The sequence below is a fragment of the Stegodyphus dumicola genome, chromosome 7 (genome assembly GCF_044657685.1).
Source record: "Stegodyphus dumicola isolate Sdum_Otavi_A_Nest chromosome 7, ASM4465768v1".
NCBI classification, from domain to species: Eukaryota; Metazoa; Arthropoda; class Arachnida; order Araneae; family Eresidae; genus Stegodyphus; species Stegodyphus dumicola.
In genome coordinates this window covers 36037336-36052486 of record NC_140774.1, presented here as the reverse complement: position 1 = coordinate 36052486, position 15151 = coordinate 36037336, and the positions used below count along the sequence as shown (strand labels likewise).

General features: G+C 34.1%; 1 protein-coding gene across 1 annotated transcript in view; it reads left to right on the top strand.

Moving 5' to 3' along the window:
- Positions 1-4442: 4442 nt before the first annotated feature.
- LOC146996154 (uncharacterized) overlaps positions 4443-15151 on the top strand; it is a 573172-nt gene continuing 562463 nt past the window's right edge. Inside the window, exon 1 of the mRNA XM_085821375.1 lies at positions 4443-4565. Within this exon, the coding sequence (XP_085677501.1) occupies positions 4505-4565 (61 nt within the window). The 5' untranslated portion in view covers positions 4443-4504. The remainder of the gene's footprint in view (positions 4566-15151) is intronic.

Below are 15151 nucleotides of genomic sequence, written 5' to 3'. Positions count from 1 at the left end.
TATTTGAAACATTCTAGTAAGTGTTGATTTACGTTGCATTGCCCCTTCATTAATTTTTATCTTATCTCCGAGACTTGTAGGGTTGCTAACTTTGGCGAGAAATCTTTCCTTTTGTGGGATATTGGATCAGATAAGCCAAACTAAAATCATCTTTTATCAATTGCACTGAGTAAAAAGTAACAAATTCATCCTCTTAAAAATGCTTGCTTTTTCTTGCTTTGAAAGTGGGAAAATGTAAACAAAATGACTTCTTCTCAGAAATAAAATCTTTCTTTTTATCTATAACTTAAAGGGAACGATTCAGTATTGGGATGACGTACTGAATGACTCTAAAACCTCTTGTATGACTTAAAATAATGCTGCAGCTCATTAGCAGTTGGATTTATTATTAAATTAAATGTACGAGTATTATAAATTTTATCACTTAGATGTGTTATTAAGGAGTAAAAAAAAATTATTAAAAAATGTTTAAATCTCCCATTTTACTAGGTTTTTTTAACAGGCTCATTTTATAAGCTTTTACAGCTGCAATTTGAAAGTTAAGTACTTTTTCGAACATTAAATAGCAGCGAGTACTTTGAGACCTAATTATTTGCCGGAAAGCATGAAATAGGAGTTAAAGACATAACATTTCGTGAATGAAGGTCGTATTCTTCAAGAAAGTAGGAACTCTTCTCAAAGGAACTTTTTGCTGTATGGATTGATAACTACTTGTTTTATGTATGTCATCGGCGGTGTGGAGGATAGCTTCTTCTAATCTTCTAAGAAATGTATAAGCAACGGACAATAAAAGGTTGACCACTTTTTTTTTGGCCGTATGTATAACACTGTTGAACATTAGTTAACTTGTTCCAAGTTCATTTTGTTTGTCTGGGAAACACGGACATTAGGTTTCCTTGATTTTTCCCGTGTGTAGAAGGGATAAGAGCCAATTTCCCTAAAATAATCTCACCAGAAGGCATTCTTTGTAAGTTTTGTGTGCTTTGTAAGTTTTGTCATAATCAGTTAGCCGATCAATTAACACTGTGAAAAAGTACAGAAGTGAGAAAACTCATATATAAAATTATACTGGAGTAGTATTCATTAAATTAATCAAAAGTTCAAAATTATTTGATGATTAAATTAGATACTTGATTTAAGCGATGTCACTAGGGATATGTAATAGAGAGTAGGGATATCTTCCTGACGAGCTTTCTAAGGCAGCAGTTCTTAAATATTATGAGGACCGAATCTCTTTCAATTGATATACATTCTGCCGATTCAATCGATTGGTCCAATAAACATTTTTTTTTTTATTAATGTTTCTATTTTGTCCTATGCCAGGGATTCTCAGAGGGGAGAAATTTCTTCCAGGGATGGGAAAAATTAAGTCGATCGGCCCACTAAGCAATTTTTTTTATTAATGCTTCTATTTTGCTCTAGACCAGAGATCCTCAACCGGGAGGAATTACTCCAAGGGGTGGGAATTAAATCGATCGTCCCATTAAACAATTTCTTTTATTAATGTTTCTATTTTGCCCTAGACCAGGGGTTCTCAACTGAGAGCAATCCCCCCCCCTCAGGGGGAATACTGTCAGCCCAATTCTACATGCTTCTTGCTGAGCCATTAAAAAATTAAATCTTAAAAACTGTAGATATATTTTTCGAGTTTTGGAAAGAAAAGGGGGAGTGATCTTCTAGCAGTGGTGAAAAGGGTGCATGGCGCAAAAAAGGTTGAGAACCACAGCTCTAGACTTTAAAAATGAGTACCGATATTCCCTATAAATTAAATTCCCTTCATTTGATATTCCCTAATAATAATAATTCTTCATTCGATATTCCCTATAAATAAATTCCCCCTGTCCGACCCTCAGGTTCCATGAACCAGTTTCAGTACTTGCTTCGGCAGTACATATACTAAAAAGTTAAAGAGTCACCTGAAACGACCATTCCTGAGACTATAATTCAGAATCCTAATAATAATTAAAAAAAAAAAAAAAAAAAAAAAAAAAAAAAAAAATGTTTTCACGGAAACTGGTTCGCATTCGAATTAAGTTACACATTGGGAAAACCACGAAAACGCGCATGCAGGTATCCCGTAAATCAGTTTCGAATCCAAATCACCAGAACTCAGAATCTAATTTAACAAATAAAAATAATCTGTCAAAAAGTCATCTTTCCAAGCAAGTAGAAATACGTAAAGAGATTTTTCAGTCGAAATTTGGAATTCAGAGAAAAATTAATTGGAATTAGAGAGTGATTTTGCTACATTTTTGCCAAACGAAGTTAGACGATCAATCGAATTTTAATTTTAAAAATTACTATCGGACTACTATAAACTGTCCGACCCTCAGGTTCCATGAACCAGTTTCAGTACTTGCTTCGGCAGTACATATACTAAAAAGTTAAAGAGTCACCTGAAACGACCATTCCTGAGACTATAATTCAGAATCCTAATAAAAAAAAAAAAAATGTTTTCATGGAAACTGGTTCGCATTCGAGTTAAGTTACACATTGGGAAAACCACGAAAACGCGCATGCAGGTATCCCATAAATCAGTTTCGAATCCAAATCAAACTACCAGAACTCAGAATCTAATTATCGAGTACTGCTAGGCCTTATCTTTTAAAACCTGTATTTAATGAAGATAACATTTCTGATAAGGGCCCACCAGCGGCCGAGCGGTAAAGACGCTGAACACTGGTAGTTCGGTCCGAGGTTCAAATCCCGCAAACGGGCTGGCTGCATGGGCGTTTTCGTGGTTTTCCCCATGTGTAACGTGTATACGAGCCAGTTTCCCTTAAAAATCCTCAACGAAGGCATCCCTCTTTTTAGGCAGATAGCCCTCGTGTGCTTTGCCATAATTAAGTAATCCAATTCAATCCATTTCTGAAACTAGTAATGTTGCAAGAAATGATCAATAACTGATGCAATATTTTGTGGAGACCTGGAAATCTCTGAAAATACATTATGTGTTACAATTACGTCAAATGTTACATTATATGTTACGTGTTATAATTACGTTATATGTTCTAATGATATGTTATAACATAGCAGTCTTTTACCTAGTTTAGGAAAAATTCAACCTTAGATTGACGCTGATTTTAAAGAAAAATTTTTGGTACTTACTTGCTGTCGCAACATCTTAGTGAAGTCGCCAAATTTTCAGAATGTGCCAAACTCTGGCAATCATGCGCATAGCAATCCTTCAGTTAAGCAACGTCGCCATATTCGCATGTGTCCTTTTTATTTATTTTTATTTTTTTATTATTTATTTAGTCCAACGGCTTTTATTACTAAATCGTTAAATTTTATGCCTTTATTTTAAAAATGCACTCGTGGAATTTGCCAGCGATGGATAAAACTGCGGCAAAATTTCTTCAGGAGCACAGAATTTTGACGCAGAATCTCTTAAAAGGGAACAAACAACGAGGAGACGCGTTTAGTAGATAGCCGGTGGCACCGAAGTTTAGGTGATGTCAATTCTCTGCAGTTTTTTGATTTTTTTTTTAAGCGAAAACAGACCGCTGTGTACTTGAGGAGATGAACAGCAAAAGGAAAATTACAGAAAGATTTTACGAATGTAAGCGTTTTATTTCCTTAATATATCGTGTAATCCTTATTGAAAATTAAAATTTTTATTTTAAATTGCTAAAGTATGTTGACTTTTCATATGTTGGCAATGTTTGTCGATACTTGGGGAATATTTCTGAAAAAGGTCGAGAAAACAACGAACTTGATTAACAACTTTATTTCTTCTTCTGTAAAAAACTGCGAAACTGTTTTAAGAAGATAATTGCGTTAATTCGTAAATGCTAAATTTTGTGCATTTTGAAGGAGAGAACGGTCCTTTCTTCTTCAAGACGGAAAAACATGTATCTAAACAAAAATCTAAAAGTGCCAGTTAATTGTAATAGCAATTTATGTAGAAGCTTGCCATGTAAAATGAAAATTGAAAAGAATGCAGACTCAGGGCCGCCATAGGGTAATATTAGTGATCCAAGTACCGTTGAAAATGCAATGATCGAGCTAATTTTTTTTTTAATAATTACTTCTAGTGAACGTCAATAAATCAAATCATAACTAGGTTTTTGTTCATTCGCTTAACTACAATTCAGGTTAAGATAATAAAGTAGAGATGATTCGAATTTCCAAAGCTAGAATCTTTTCCGAAATTCGCGAGTTCTAATATGCCCTGCCTACTTGTAGCTTATCACTCAGCTCAGTGAACTTGATAGACTGTTTATTTACAGAGAAAGCGGATCTTTTTTTAATGTATATAAGTAACCAGGGAATGTATACAGAATTCAGTTTTTAGTGATAACAAGGCTATCCCACTTTATAGACGAAATTTTTAAAAAAAAAAAAAAATGAAAAGAAGAAAACAAATATATCTCTTATTGCGTAACACTTGGATACTGTGGCAACCCTTCAAGCAAAGCCTTCGAAGTGGAGGTTAATCCAAACGATCCGTAGAGAAGTAGCCAATGCATAGTAGTTTTGTGCGTCGATTACGATTTGCATAATGCATTTAAAAAAATGTGTTGTTATCGCATTCCTGTGTTGCTATTTATATTCATCGCAAGGTAAATGGTTTTTTTTTTTTTTTTTTTATTTTCTCTTAAAGATATAACTTTTAAATGATACCTCTCTTGGCGATATTTTGGCGTCGTATATATTGACGTTTCTTGCCATAGTCTTCTTAGAATAAAAAATATTTATATGATATGGTTTGACTCAAAAGACCATCAATATACTATTAATTTACTCATGTTGTTTCGTTCTCAACGAGTATCTAGAAAATTCGATAATTTATTTATGTTCCTTTAAATCGCCTAAAAATGCTTCTGTTTGTACTTTTTTATACTAGCAAATGAAATATAGACTGAGTGGACTGACTGCAAGTTTTCCATATAAGAAACGTCGATTTCAGTTTGGTTTCCTTATGAAACCCTTCACTGTCCCCATGTAATAAAAACGCTGGTGTTTTTTAGATTTGTTATTTAAACTAAATCGCCCTGTCACTTGTAAAGTGCTCAAGACTGTTGCCAACAGGCGTATCTTGTGCTCATTGCCACGAGGAATTTCGTGGGCTTGGTCGGATGTTACTGTCAGACAAATGAGCATAAGTAACAACAACAACAGAATTGTTTTTGGATTTATTTAAGGTTTCAATTTTATTGAGCAAATTTGGGATCATTTGCAAGACAAAATTGTCAGAATTTTCAACAGAAATATTCTTGGGAAAAAAAAAAAAAAAAAAAAAAAAATAGAAGCAAATCTCAATTAACATCTTATCAAATTTATGCCTAAAAGTGTGAATTTACGCAAAGGAAAGAAGGCGCAACAATTTTTATAGAGTTTTCTTCTAATATGTTTGTGTGGCCCAATAACTTTTAGAACATTATTTTCCAGTTTGTAACGAAAAGTGTAAAATTTTAAGTTACTTAACTTTATTTTTAATTATTTTTTCGATTTCGTTCAGCTGTAAGATATGGCTTGTAATAAAAGTATTTCGTTAAAATTAAATATTTAATAATTCTTTCAGAAATTGTTTGAAGAATTTATTTTAGTTGCAATACTTTTTTGACTCACTGTATATCAACTGTTTATTGACTCACTATATATCTCTATGTCAATGATGTTTGTAACACTTTATCGTAAAGTTAAGTGCCAAAGTAATAGATATTTGCATTACCACTTGCAACTGAACTTCTTTGCCTCTCAACTGAAAGTCTCTCTTGATAAAATCTCTTTGCTTTCTTGTAATGTTCACCGCAAGATAAGTGTGCTTTTATTTGCTTTAAAAAGGTGAGAGAAGGGGAGGGGAAAATAAGTGACATCATTGTTAAGGACATGTTGGTGTCGAAAATTCCAGTTATTTCTCATCGCGCATTGTTATTATTATTATTATGACGCAGCTTTATAGCTGAATTGTAATACATAAATTTGATGTCTTTTGCAGTAGTTTTTAATTAAAGTGAGATGCATTTAGTTTAGTACTTTAAATGTCTTTCCGTTTATTAAAGTGTACAGTGAGACATCTAAACATTCAAAACGTGTAAAAAAATGGTATTGCTTTTCTAACGGAAACTAAATTTTACCATACCATTTGCGGTATAACTGGAGTAAGCGGTGCAACGGTGCCAGAAGGCAAATTAAGCGGCGTAAAAATTTTGGAGATCCGAGCAGCAGAATTTAGATTAGGTTAGGATAGATTATCTCAATATAGCAAAATACAAGAGAAATACTGCCTAAGGAGAATGCCTTCGTGGATGACTTTCTAATGGAACTGGCTCAAATTCACGTTACATACGATAAAACGAGGAAAACTGAATTCCCGAAGGTCACGTTTTAACTTGGCTACTCTTACAGGTGCTCAGAACTTAGATGCAGAGTGTTACGTCCCTCTGAAGCCAGATGGCGCTGCCATCGCTACTGTTTACAAAAAGAATATTAATTACTTTAGAGTTTGCTTCAATGGCGCAGCAGAGAGTGATTGTGGGAGCCTGAGCGTCTTTCACAAATTAGTATAATAGAGATAAATATATGTTACAGAGTAGTTTGTTAATTAGTTTAATTAAGAGTTACAGTCCATTTAGAATTAGCCGAACCACAGAGAATGTACAACGGCGCGAAAAATCTTTTGCTGGACCTGTATGTAATTAATACAGAAACAGAATAATTTGTTTCTTAATATTTTAAGATATTTCATACTTTTATTGTTTTTAAAAAAGAAATTTAAATTTAAATTTCTTCTTTTAGATGCAATCTGAAGTTTTCCGATTAGGGCTTTTTCTTGGAAAGCGTACAATTGCCGTAGCTAACAGTATTTTTATTTTTATTTCTTTTTGATGCATTATGTATCGAACATTCAATTCTCTAATGCTACAATATACTCGTATTTATTTTTATTTATTTTTTGTCAACATGTTTGCTCCTCTGCGTTTTTATCCATGCGCTTGCTTGTTCATTTAATTGTGCCTCCATCTACCGAGAAACACATCAACTAAATATGGTAGGGAAAATCATGTAGTGCCTGATGTTATTAATTTCAGATATTTTTATATTTGTTTAAGATTTTTAATCAAGCATCCTTTCTTAAATTACGGCGGACAACTTTATTTACTCTGTAAGTCGTTGTTTGCATAAACGTTTAGTTTGTTATTATCTTCAAATTTAGTATTTTACCGATAGATGGCGTTACATTGCTCGTTGTGCTTCATTTTACATTCAATGCCCCTACTTAAATTCAGAGGTTTCTATATAGAAAGTGCAATTAACAATTGAAAAAGTGCTAATTAAAAAACTCGCCAATGCTTCATTCAGGCATAACGAATAACTAAGATGGCGAGGAGTGGGAGGGTAGGGAATAGAGCTTAATTTCAATAACTAGTAGTGCCAAAGTCCTCTATGGAAGGCTGTCAGATACGGCAAAGAAAAATAAATATATGAACAAAAAATAAATAATAACTGAAATTAAATAAATTGAAAAAATTATATTTCATTTACACATACATACAACGTTTCGAGAGCATTTGGGCTAACCCCCTTTGGGTTAAAAATATTTAAAAGCAGCAGATCTTTAGAATTTCCGATAGACAGTCAGACAGTCTCGTGCGCTGGAGATAAAAATATTTTATTCAGAGATATGAGAGCGAACAGCAACAGAACTGTTCGAAATAAAACATTTTGATCTCCAGCTCCAGAGACTATTGCCATTGAGCAAAATGTAAGGTTTTCAGTTAAAATCTTTCAATTTTAATTAACAAACTCGGCTATTTGAAAGCAGTGTATTGCCACTTCCAGAAATAAAAACTTTTATCTTCCACACTACGGTTTGTTGCCATTCAATACAGCCTAAGATATTTAGCTTTCAAATTTAATCTGGAGAACAAACAAAGCAGTTTTAAGTAAAAAACGCCGTTCTTAAGAATATTTTCCCTGTTTTTTATTCTGATTGATTTAAATAAAAATGCATTTAAATTATTAGATATCTAATTAGAAATGTTAAACATTTTTATCGAATTACACTAGCTAGAGTCATTGAAATCATTGTATAGTGGCTCGTATTTGTTTTTGGACGCTTATATTTTTGAAGTTTACATGCAGAGATCTTGTACTAAACAGTGAAGCATATTCTCAGAGTTTTTTATAAGAATATTTTTGCTGTATTTTAAGCACTACTTGTTACAAAATAAACATAATCAAAATATTCTTAGTAATAAGATAATTTTTTTAAAATGTAATAATCGGTAAGTCATGTAATAAGTCGCACGAAGCTTTTGTCAAGGTGTTATGACAGATGAATTGTCTCGTCATAATTTTCTGTTTTAAAGGAAAATACGTCAGAAGAATTATCGTCTGCATTTGTAAAGTATTTACTTGTTTAGCAAAATGCGTTAACAGTTCCTTATTTTTGAACACAGTTAGACGTCACAAACTAACAATAAGTTTCGTTAGAAATTTAATTATTCGTCATCTTTAAAACGGCAAAACTATTCAGAATTCCCAATATATTCTCTATTTAACGTGTTCAGCTATCTTTGATGCTATACAACGATGGAAAGTGCATGGTACGGTTGAACACGCATTGGAATCCAGACAGCATTTCAAGCTAATATGAATTAGTCTAATATTTATCCTATGAAACATGAAATAAAACCCAAATATTAATGCTGGGAAACTTATAGCGTGTTTACAAAAGTTAACTCTGAAACAGTTAGAACAGAGATTCTCAACCTTTTCTGCTCCATCCACCCCTTTCACCACTGCTAGACGATCATTCTCCCCCCCCCCCTCCTTTCCAAAATTCGAGAAATACATATGCATTTATTTAAATTTAGGTGATTTTTTCATGCGTTCTGTAAATTAAACAAGAAAAAGCACAGGAAAAGTAAACTTGAATTAAAGTAGATTTTATATTCATAAACTAAAACTAGATCCTTAATAAGTCAGCAAAATGCTGACCGCAATCCCCCCCCCCTGAAACTATGAAATTTTCCTCGGGTTGAGAACCCCTATATTAGAAGAAACATTATAACATTTCGATAGAATGGGCGATGAACAAGAAGCAAATTCTTTGTCAACGAAGAACAAGCAAAATGCGTCTAACATTCCTAGAATCTAGAGCAAGCCAATATTTATCTTATTAAAACAATATTGTATTTGTAAACGAGTCACAGTTTAATACATTTATGTCCGATGGGGACGAATTGCCAAAAACGGAATCCCCAAAACTTATTGACTGCTATTAATCATGTGATTTGGATTATAATGGTTTGAGGATACTTCGCTGAGTCTGGGATGGAAAATATGGTTTTTATAGAAAATGATACAAATGAGCATAAATATATACAAATTCTTAATGAAAAGCTGAAAGCATGCGCAAGAAAACTTGGAACGAAAAATACATTCATGTTAAGGAAAAATACATTCATGTTCTATCGGGATAACGAATCTAAAAATACAGCTCAAAATGTTCGCTTGTTGGTTATTATATAACATATTCTGTGGATTTAATTCTTAGTATGTACGGGTCGAGTATGCTTCTTAGTATGCTCTTCGAGGGCGGCATGCTTCATATGAAACATAATTTTATAGGGATTAGTCATGTGAATTGTCGAGACACATACAAAATAATGATATTCTGCACTGCCATACGGAATTAAACTGAGCCAAAAAAAAAAAAAAAGTATTTTTTTCCTAGATAAAGTATTCAAAGAAACCATCATGAGATTTTAACAGTTACAACCTTTATAATCCGTCGAAACGTTTGAACGAAAATTACGATTAACAACTAAACTGTAATCACAGTAGCATTATTGTTGAAAATGGTATGAAGTCTGGACCGCATTCCAAGCTAACAGCAAGGTATCGCAGATTTATTCTATGAAAAATCAAACAAGACTCAAAAATTAATACTGAAAAATATTTAGCAGATTTAGAACAAATTTTTTTAGTAAAAATTAACCCTAAAGCTTTTAGAAGAGTTATTTTAGTACTCATGGATACAATGGGTAATCAGCAAGAAAGAAATTCTTCATCAACAAGAAAACAAGGAAGCATGCTTGACATTCGCAAAATGTATACTGAACGAAATTTTATTATATTGGGACAATATTATATTTTTGGGTCCGATAAACGAATTAGTGCAAGGTGTACCGTAACTGTTGCGACAAACTTCAAGGAAGGTAGGGCACATCATAAAGATTAAGCATTTCATAGGAACCTATACCCAGAAATTTCAGGGGTATGTGGTAGCAGGGATAAAAGATGGGAAAAGATGCAAGAGTGATTAATTTGAAATATTTATTGGACATGAATACAAATACGACAGCTTTAATGTTACAACAGATGCTCGAAGTCTGCACCAACAGATGATAAACATACCTGACACCGACGGACCATTTGAATGCCGCGAATTATTTGATCTTTATGCAGCAGGTTCTTCCCTGATTTGCTTGACGATATCCCTCCAAATGTGAAACGCAACATGCGATTCTAACATGATAAGGCTCCTGGTCATTTTTGGACTGGATGTTCGTAGCCATTTGAACTGATCATTCACGCATCGATGAATTGGACGTGGTGGACCGGTTACCTGGCCCCCACGCTCACCGCATTTATCGAGCCTTGATTTCTTTTTGTGGCGAGCCATCAAAAGGGTCGTGTATCACGATCCTGTTGTGTCTGAAATGGATCTCGTGGCAAGATTTACCTGCGCAGCTGCTACAATCAAAGAAACTCGCAGTGTGTTTAAACATGTCCGGCAATAAATGGTTCGTCGGTGTTAGGCATGCTTGGCGTCTGATAGTGCAAACTTCGAGCATCTGCTATAACATTCAAGCTGTCGTACACTATTTGTATTCATGTCCAACAAATGTTTCAAATTAATCACTCTTGTTTCTTTTCCCAGTTTTACCTCTGCTACCACTTACCCCTGACATTCCCGGGCATGAGTTCATATGCAATTCTTATTCCTTATGATGTATTCCCTAGAAGTTCGTCGTAACATTTACGGTACATCCTGTATATGGCAAAATACGAATTGAATTCGAAAATTCTGCTGCCTAATAGGACGTAGGTAGCGGCCTAGTGGTTTCGGGATGTTTTGTTGCTTTTGGAATAAAAATTAAATGTTTATCGAAAATAATATGGGTTAGTATAAATACATAAATATTTTAAGGAAAACATTAAAGCATCTCCAAGAAAAGCTCGAATGCAAAGTACATTCAAATTCTATGAGGATAAATATCCTAAACATAAAGTCCTAAATGCTCGCTTAAGTTTATTATGCAACAGCCCAGAAATTATCAAAACTCCTCTATTTTCTGTACTTAAATTTTATAGAACATGTATGGAGTGAGTTGGAGAAAAGAACAAGGAAACGTAATGCTTCTTCGGAAGATGTACTAAAAGGAATTTTTACGTAGGAATGAAATAAATGGAACATACTTGCAGGACAAAAGTTACTTGAATCTATGCCAAAGTGCACAAAAAGTGTAATTTTAGCTAAAGATATCCAATGAAATATTTACTGTCTCATTATATTCATGTTTTTAGTATATATAAGTTATTTATTTAAAATGTCCGAATGCCTATGTGAGTTCATTTTCAGAATTTTTTGAATATTTTTTTTTTTTTCCTTAGAAGAAAATGTTTTGAATAATTTTGTGCAAAGCAAGTAGGTTTTAAAAACGGTGCTCGATGGTATATGTGAAATAAAATGTCATTTCACCAATCTTTAGTAACTGATATTTTCAAGTAAAATTAAAAAACACATGTGCGAAAAACAAATGTGAGCCACTATATAAAAAAATGATCTTTAATACCCATGTTTGCATATATCTTAGAAATATTTGTCACTTTTAAGGCGGTCACCTGAAGGCAACGGTCGCCACAAAGAGTTCATTGTATTTTTTTTCCACCAGATTTACAATACCTTCAGGCTTTGGTGTTTCAAAAGTTATACTTACTTTAGGTTTCTTTGCTAATGCATGCTGCATTAGGGAATTTTTTCCTTGTTAAACCCATGAACTGCAAGTCACATATTTTTTATCTAATATTTCAAGGTTTCTGTTTCATATATTTCCAGATAAAAATTCGAATGCATGCTTTTATTAAGTACAATGCATGTTCATACTTCATTAATTTTTAATTTATGTAATGTTAATATTAATTTTAATTAACTTCCTGACCCCACAAAATTTTGTGCTCATTTATTTATTCAAATTTACATGAAAACATAAGCATATTATTCCTATACCAGCATTTAACAATAACCTTAAAGTGCAGATGAGTTTTTTTTCCTCAGTACTTTCTCAGAGAGAATTTATTAAACGAAAAGAGACTTTGTTAACTGGACAATAACAGCAACAAACCCAATTTTGGCATTCCCTGTTCCGCGAACCAAATCGCACTACAGGTCCCCCCACTCCTTAGAACCAGACTCGGAGGTTCAACCTCCTCTCTGGCCCCTTAGAGAGGGAGGCGCACCGCCCAGGTAGTCATCCGGCACGGCACTAGTCGTTATTTGCTACCCACCAGTCGCTCGGGCTGCTGGTCGCAGCGGGTCATTACCTAGCGTTCCCCCGGGCTACTAGTTCCACGCCGCTCTAGGACCTGCCAGACCCCGAGGCCGGCCAATAAGTGACCTTTCCCGGAGCCTTCAGAACCACCATGTTCATACATTTTATACCCCCGTGGCCGAGACTGCCTAGGTACAGATCCTAGCCAGTAGCTTCGCAGAGTACTCTACGTCGATCCCCGGAGGGGACAATAACAACAAGATAGAATTTAATTTAGGCAAAATGTAACAATAAAAAAATATCAGAAGTGCTGTTGCTGAAAAATCTAAATAACAAATTGAGAAGGTTTCGCCTCCTTGTAGCTTAAAAATAACGATTCTGATTTATATAAGGAAATAAACATACTGATTTTATACTTAATATTTATATTCACTTCGTATTTTTTTTCTTAATTTTGTTGCGTTTTTTCCTGGCACCAGTTGTTAACGTTATTTTCTTCCTTCACGTTCGTACGGGTTTGTGGATTTGGAGTAAATAACGGCGACATGTGATGAAGTATCGAAACCCAATTTATTTAGCCATCATTAATCAGGTCAGCTCCAAAATCACGTTTTATATGCGTCGAAGAACTATTATAAACACGCTGACACAATCAGCGACACAGCCTTCCCACTATCAGTGTATAACGGTCGAGACAGCTTCGCTGCAAAGCACCAGAATACAACTCCCGATTCTGCTCGGTCGTTCTCGGAACTCCACGTACTCTCGAGGCTCTCCACGCTATAACTCGCGATGCACTCGACGACACACAGAGCACAGCTCTCGACTCTTCGGTTCAGTCGTTCCCGGAGCTCAACACACTCTCTCGACGATGCACTGACCGCGATACACTGTGAAACTCTTTCGACGCACTCGACGACCCACTCGGCACTCGCTGCCCGGCTGTCAACTCGATCGACTTCGCACGGACTAACTAACAATAACTGACAAGACAATAACTCGATACTATCTCTCCGCGGGCCAGCAGGGTTTATATAGCTTCGGCTTGTGTTCGAAAACATTCTGCGCTATACCGGTACGAATTCGTTCCAGAAGGTTCTCCATCCCTCCATGGTATATCGCCAAATGGGCGATTTCTCGCCAAACATGGCAACCTTATCTTCCCTTGCCATTTATGGCAACCCTAAACCTGCTTTGTGGGAAAGCTATCTCACTGCGCCTGGACATTTCGTAACAATATTGTCGTAGAGAACAGTGAGATTTTCTAAGAAAGAAATGGACGACATGCGTGATACATCGTTAACCAGATAAAAAGATAAACCGTTTCATCTTTTAAACAACATTGTTAAAGGTCACATATTTCGACTTGTAAGGCAAATACTAACCAATTTACGTTTGAAACAAAGCAAAATATTTCTCAATGTTTGGCTTAATTCAATAAATACAAAGCTATTTTTATTGCATTTGATATAATGCCGTTCTATAATAAATCACACTCAAAATTCAATTTAATTTGAAGATATTTTCTTATTAGTACTAATAAAAATCAAATGATAATGAATAAATTCAAGTAATAAAGGTTTTACAGAAACCTAACTGTATAGTTTTGTTCGACACAAACAAAACACAAGATTTCGCAAGCTTTCTTGTGTCTATAAGACATCAGAAACTGAGTATTGCAGCTGACCAAGTCTAATTTTGAAGTAAAATATTTGATGTAGACACCATATTGTATGGCCTATTAAATTATATACATTTTTGGCTGCATTTCATTTAAACTTATTTCCTCTAATTTCTTTAAAGATATATTTCTGATTAAATTAATTCAATTCTCACTACGCAACAACACAAAAATACATAATAGCTCAAAATATCTTCATTAACAATTGTAAAATACAGAAAAACATAAAATACTCAAAATTGTCGCCGCACAAAACTGAAAGTTAACTTTTGGTCCTACTGGGCAAAAGGACACTGAAGTTGGTGCACCAGCTTACTAAGAGTTTCAAATGCAAATAAACGGGCAGCCTCGTTAGGTCTAGCGCCACATTAAACTTTTAAATTGTTGATAATTCCACAACTATTGCATATAGATTAACTCCCGTAAGGCTTTTAATTGCTCAAAAATACATTCGCATTCACTTGCCACATTACCTACACACAGAGTTGAAGAGCTAGATACAAGGAAAGTTCTTCCTTAAATTACGAAAGGAAAAGTGCTATTAGTAGTATTAATTTCCTGCTTAATCGTACTGAATTAGCACTTTATATTCTTTAGACCAAATTGTCACTTATTTCTTCCATTTTTACACACGTGGGATTAATTCTGTTTTACATGTTTTCGGACTCTGTCGTCTCAAATTGAGAAATTTTTTTTTACGTTTTTAAGCTTTTTTGCTTGTTTAGAATTTATGCTACTCTTTTTTAAACTATCCTGTATGTTTTGAAAATCTGTAGTTTTGTTATTTCCAATTTTGGATTAAAACATTTGTATATCGTTTTGTTTTTCCGAGTATTAGATTATTATATTTCCAAGTTTTGTTTCTATACTCGATTTATTCAAAAACATTTTTTTTTCAATTTATTTGTTATTTCGCAAAGTTTCTGAAGTTATCTATGTTTTTGCTGCTATAGTTTGGTAA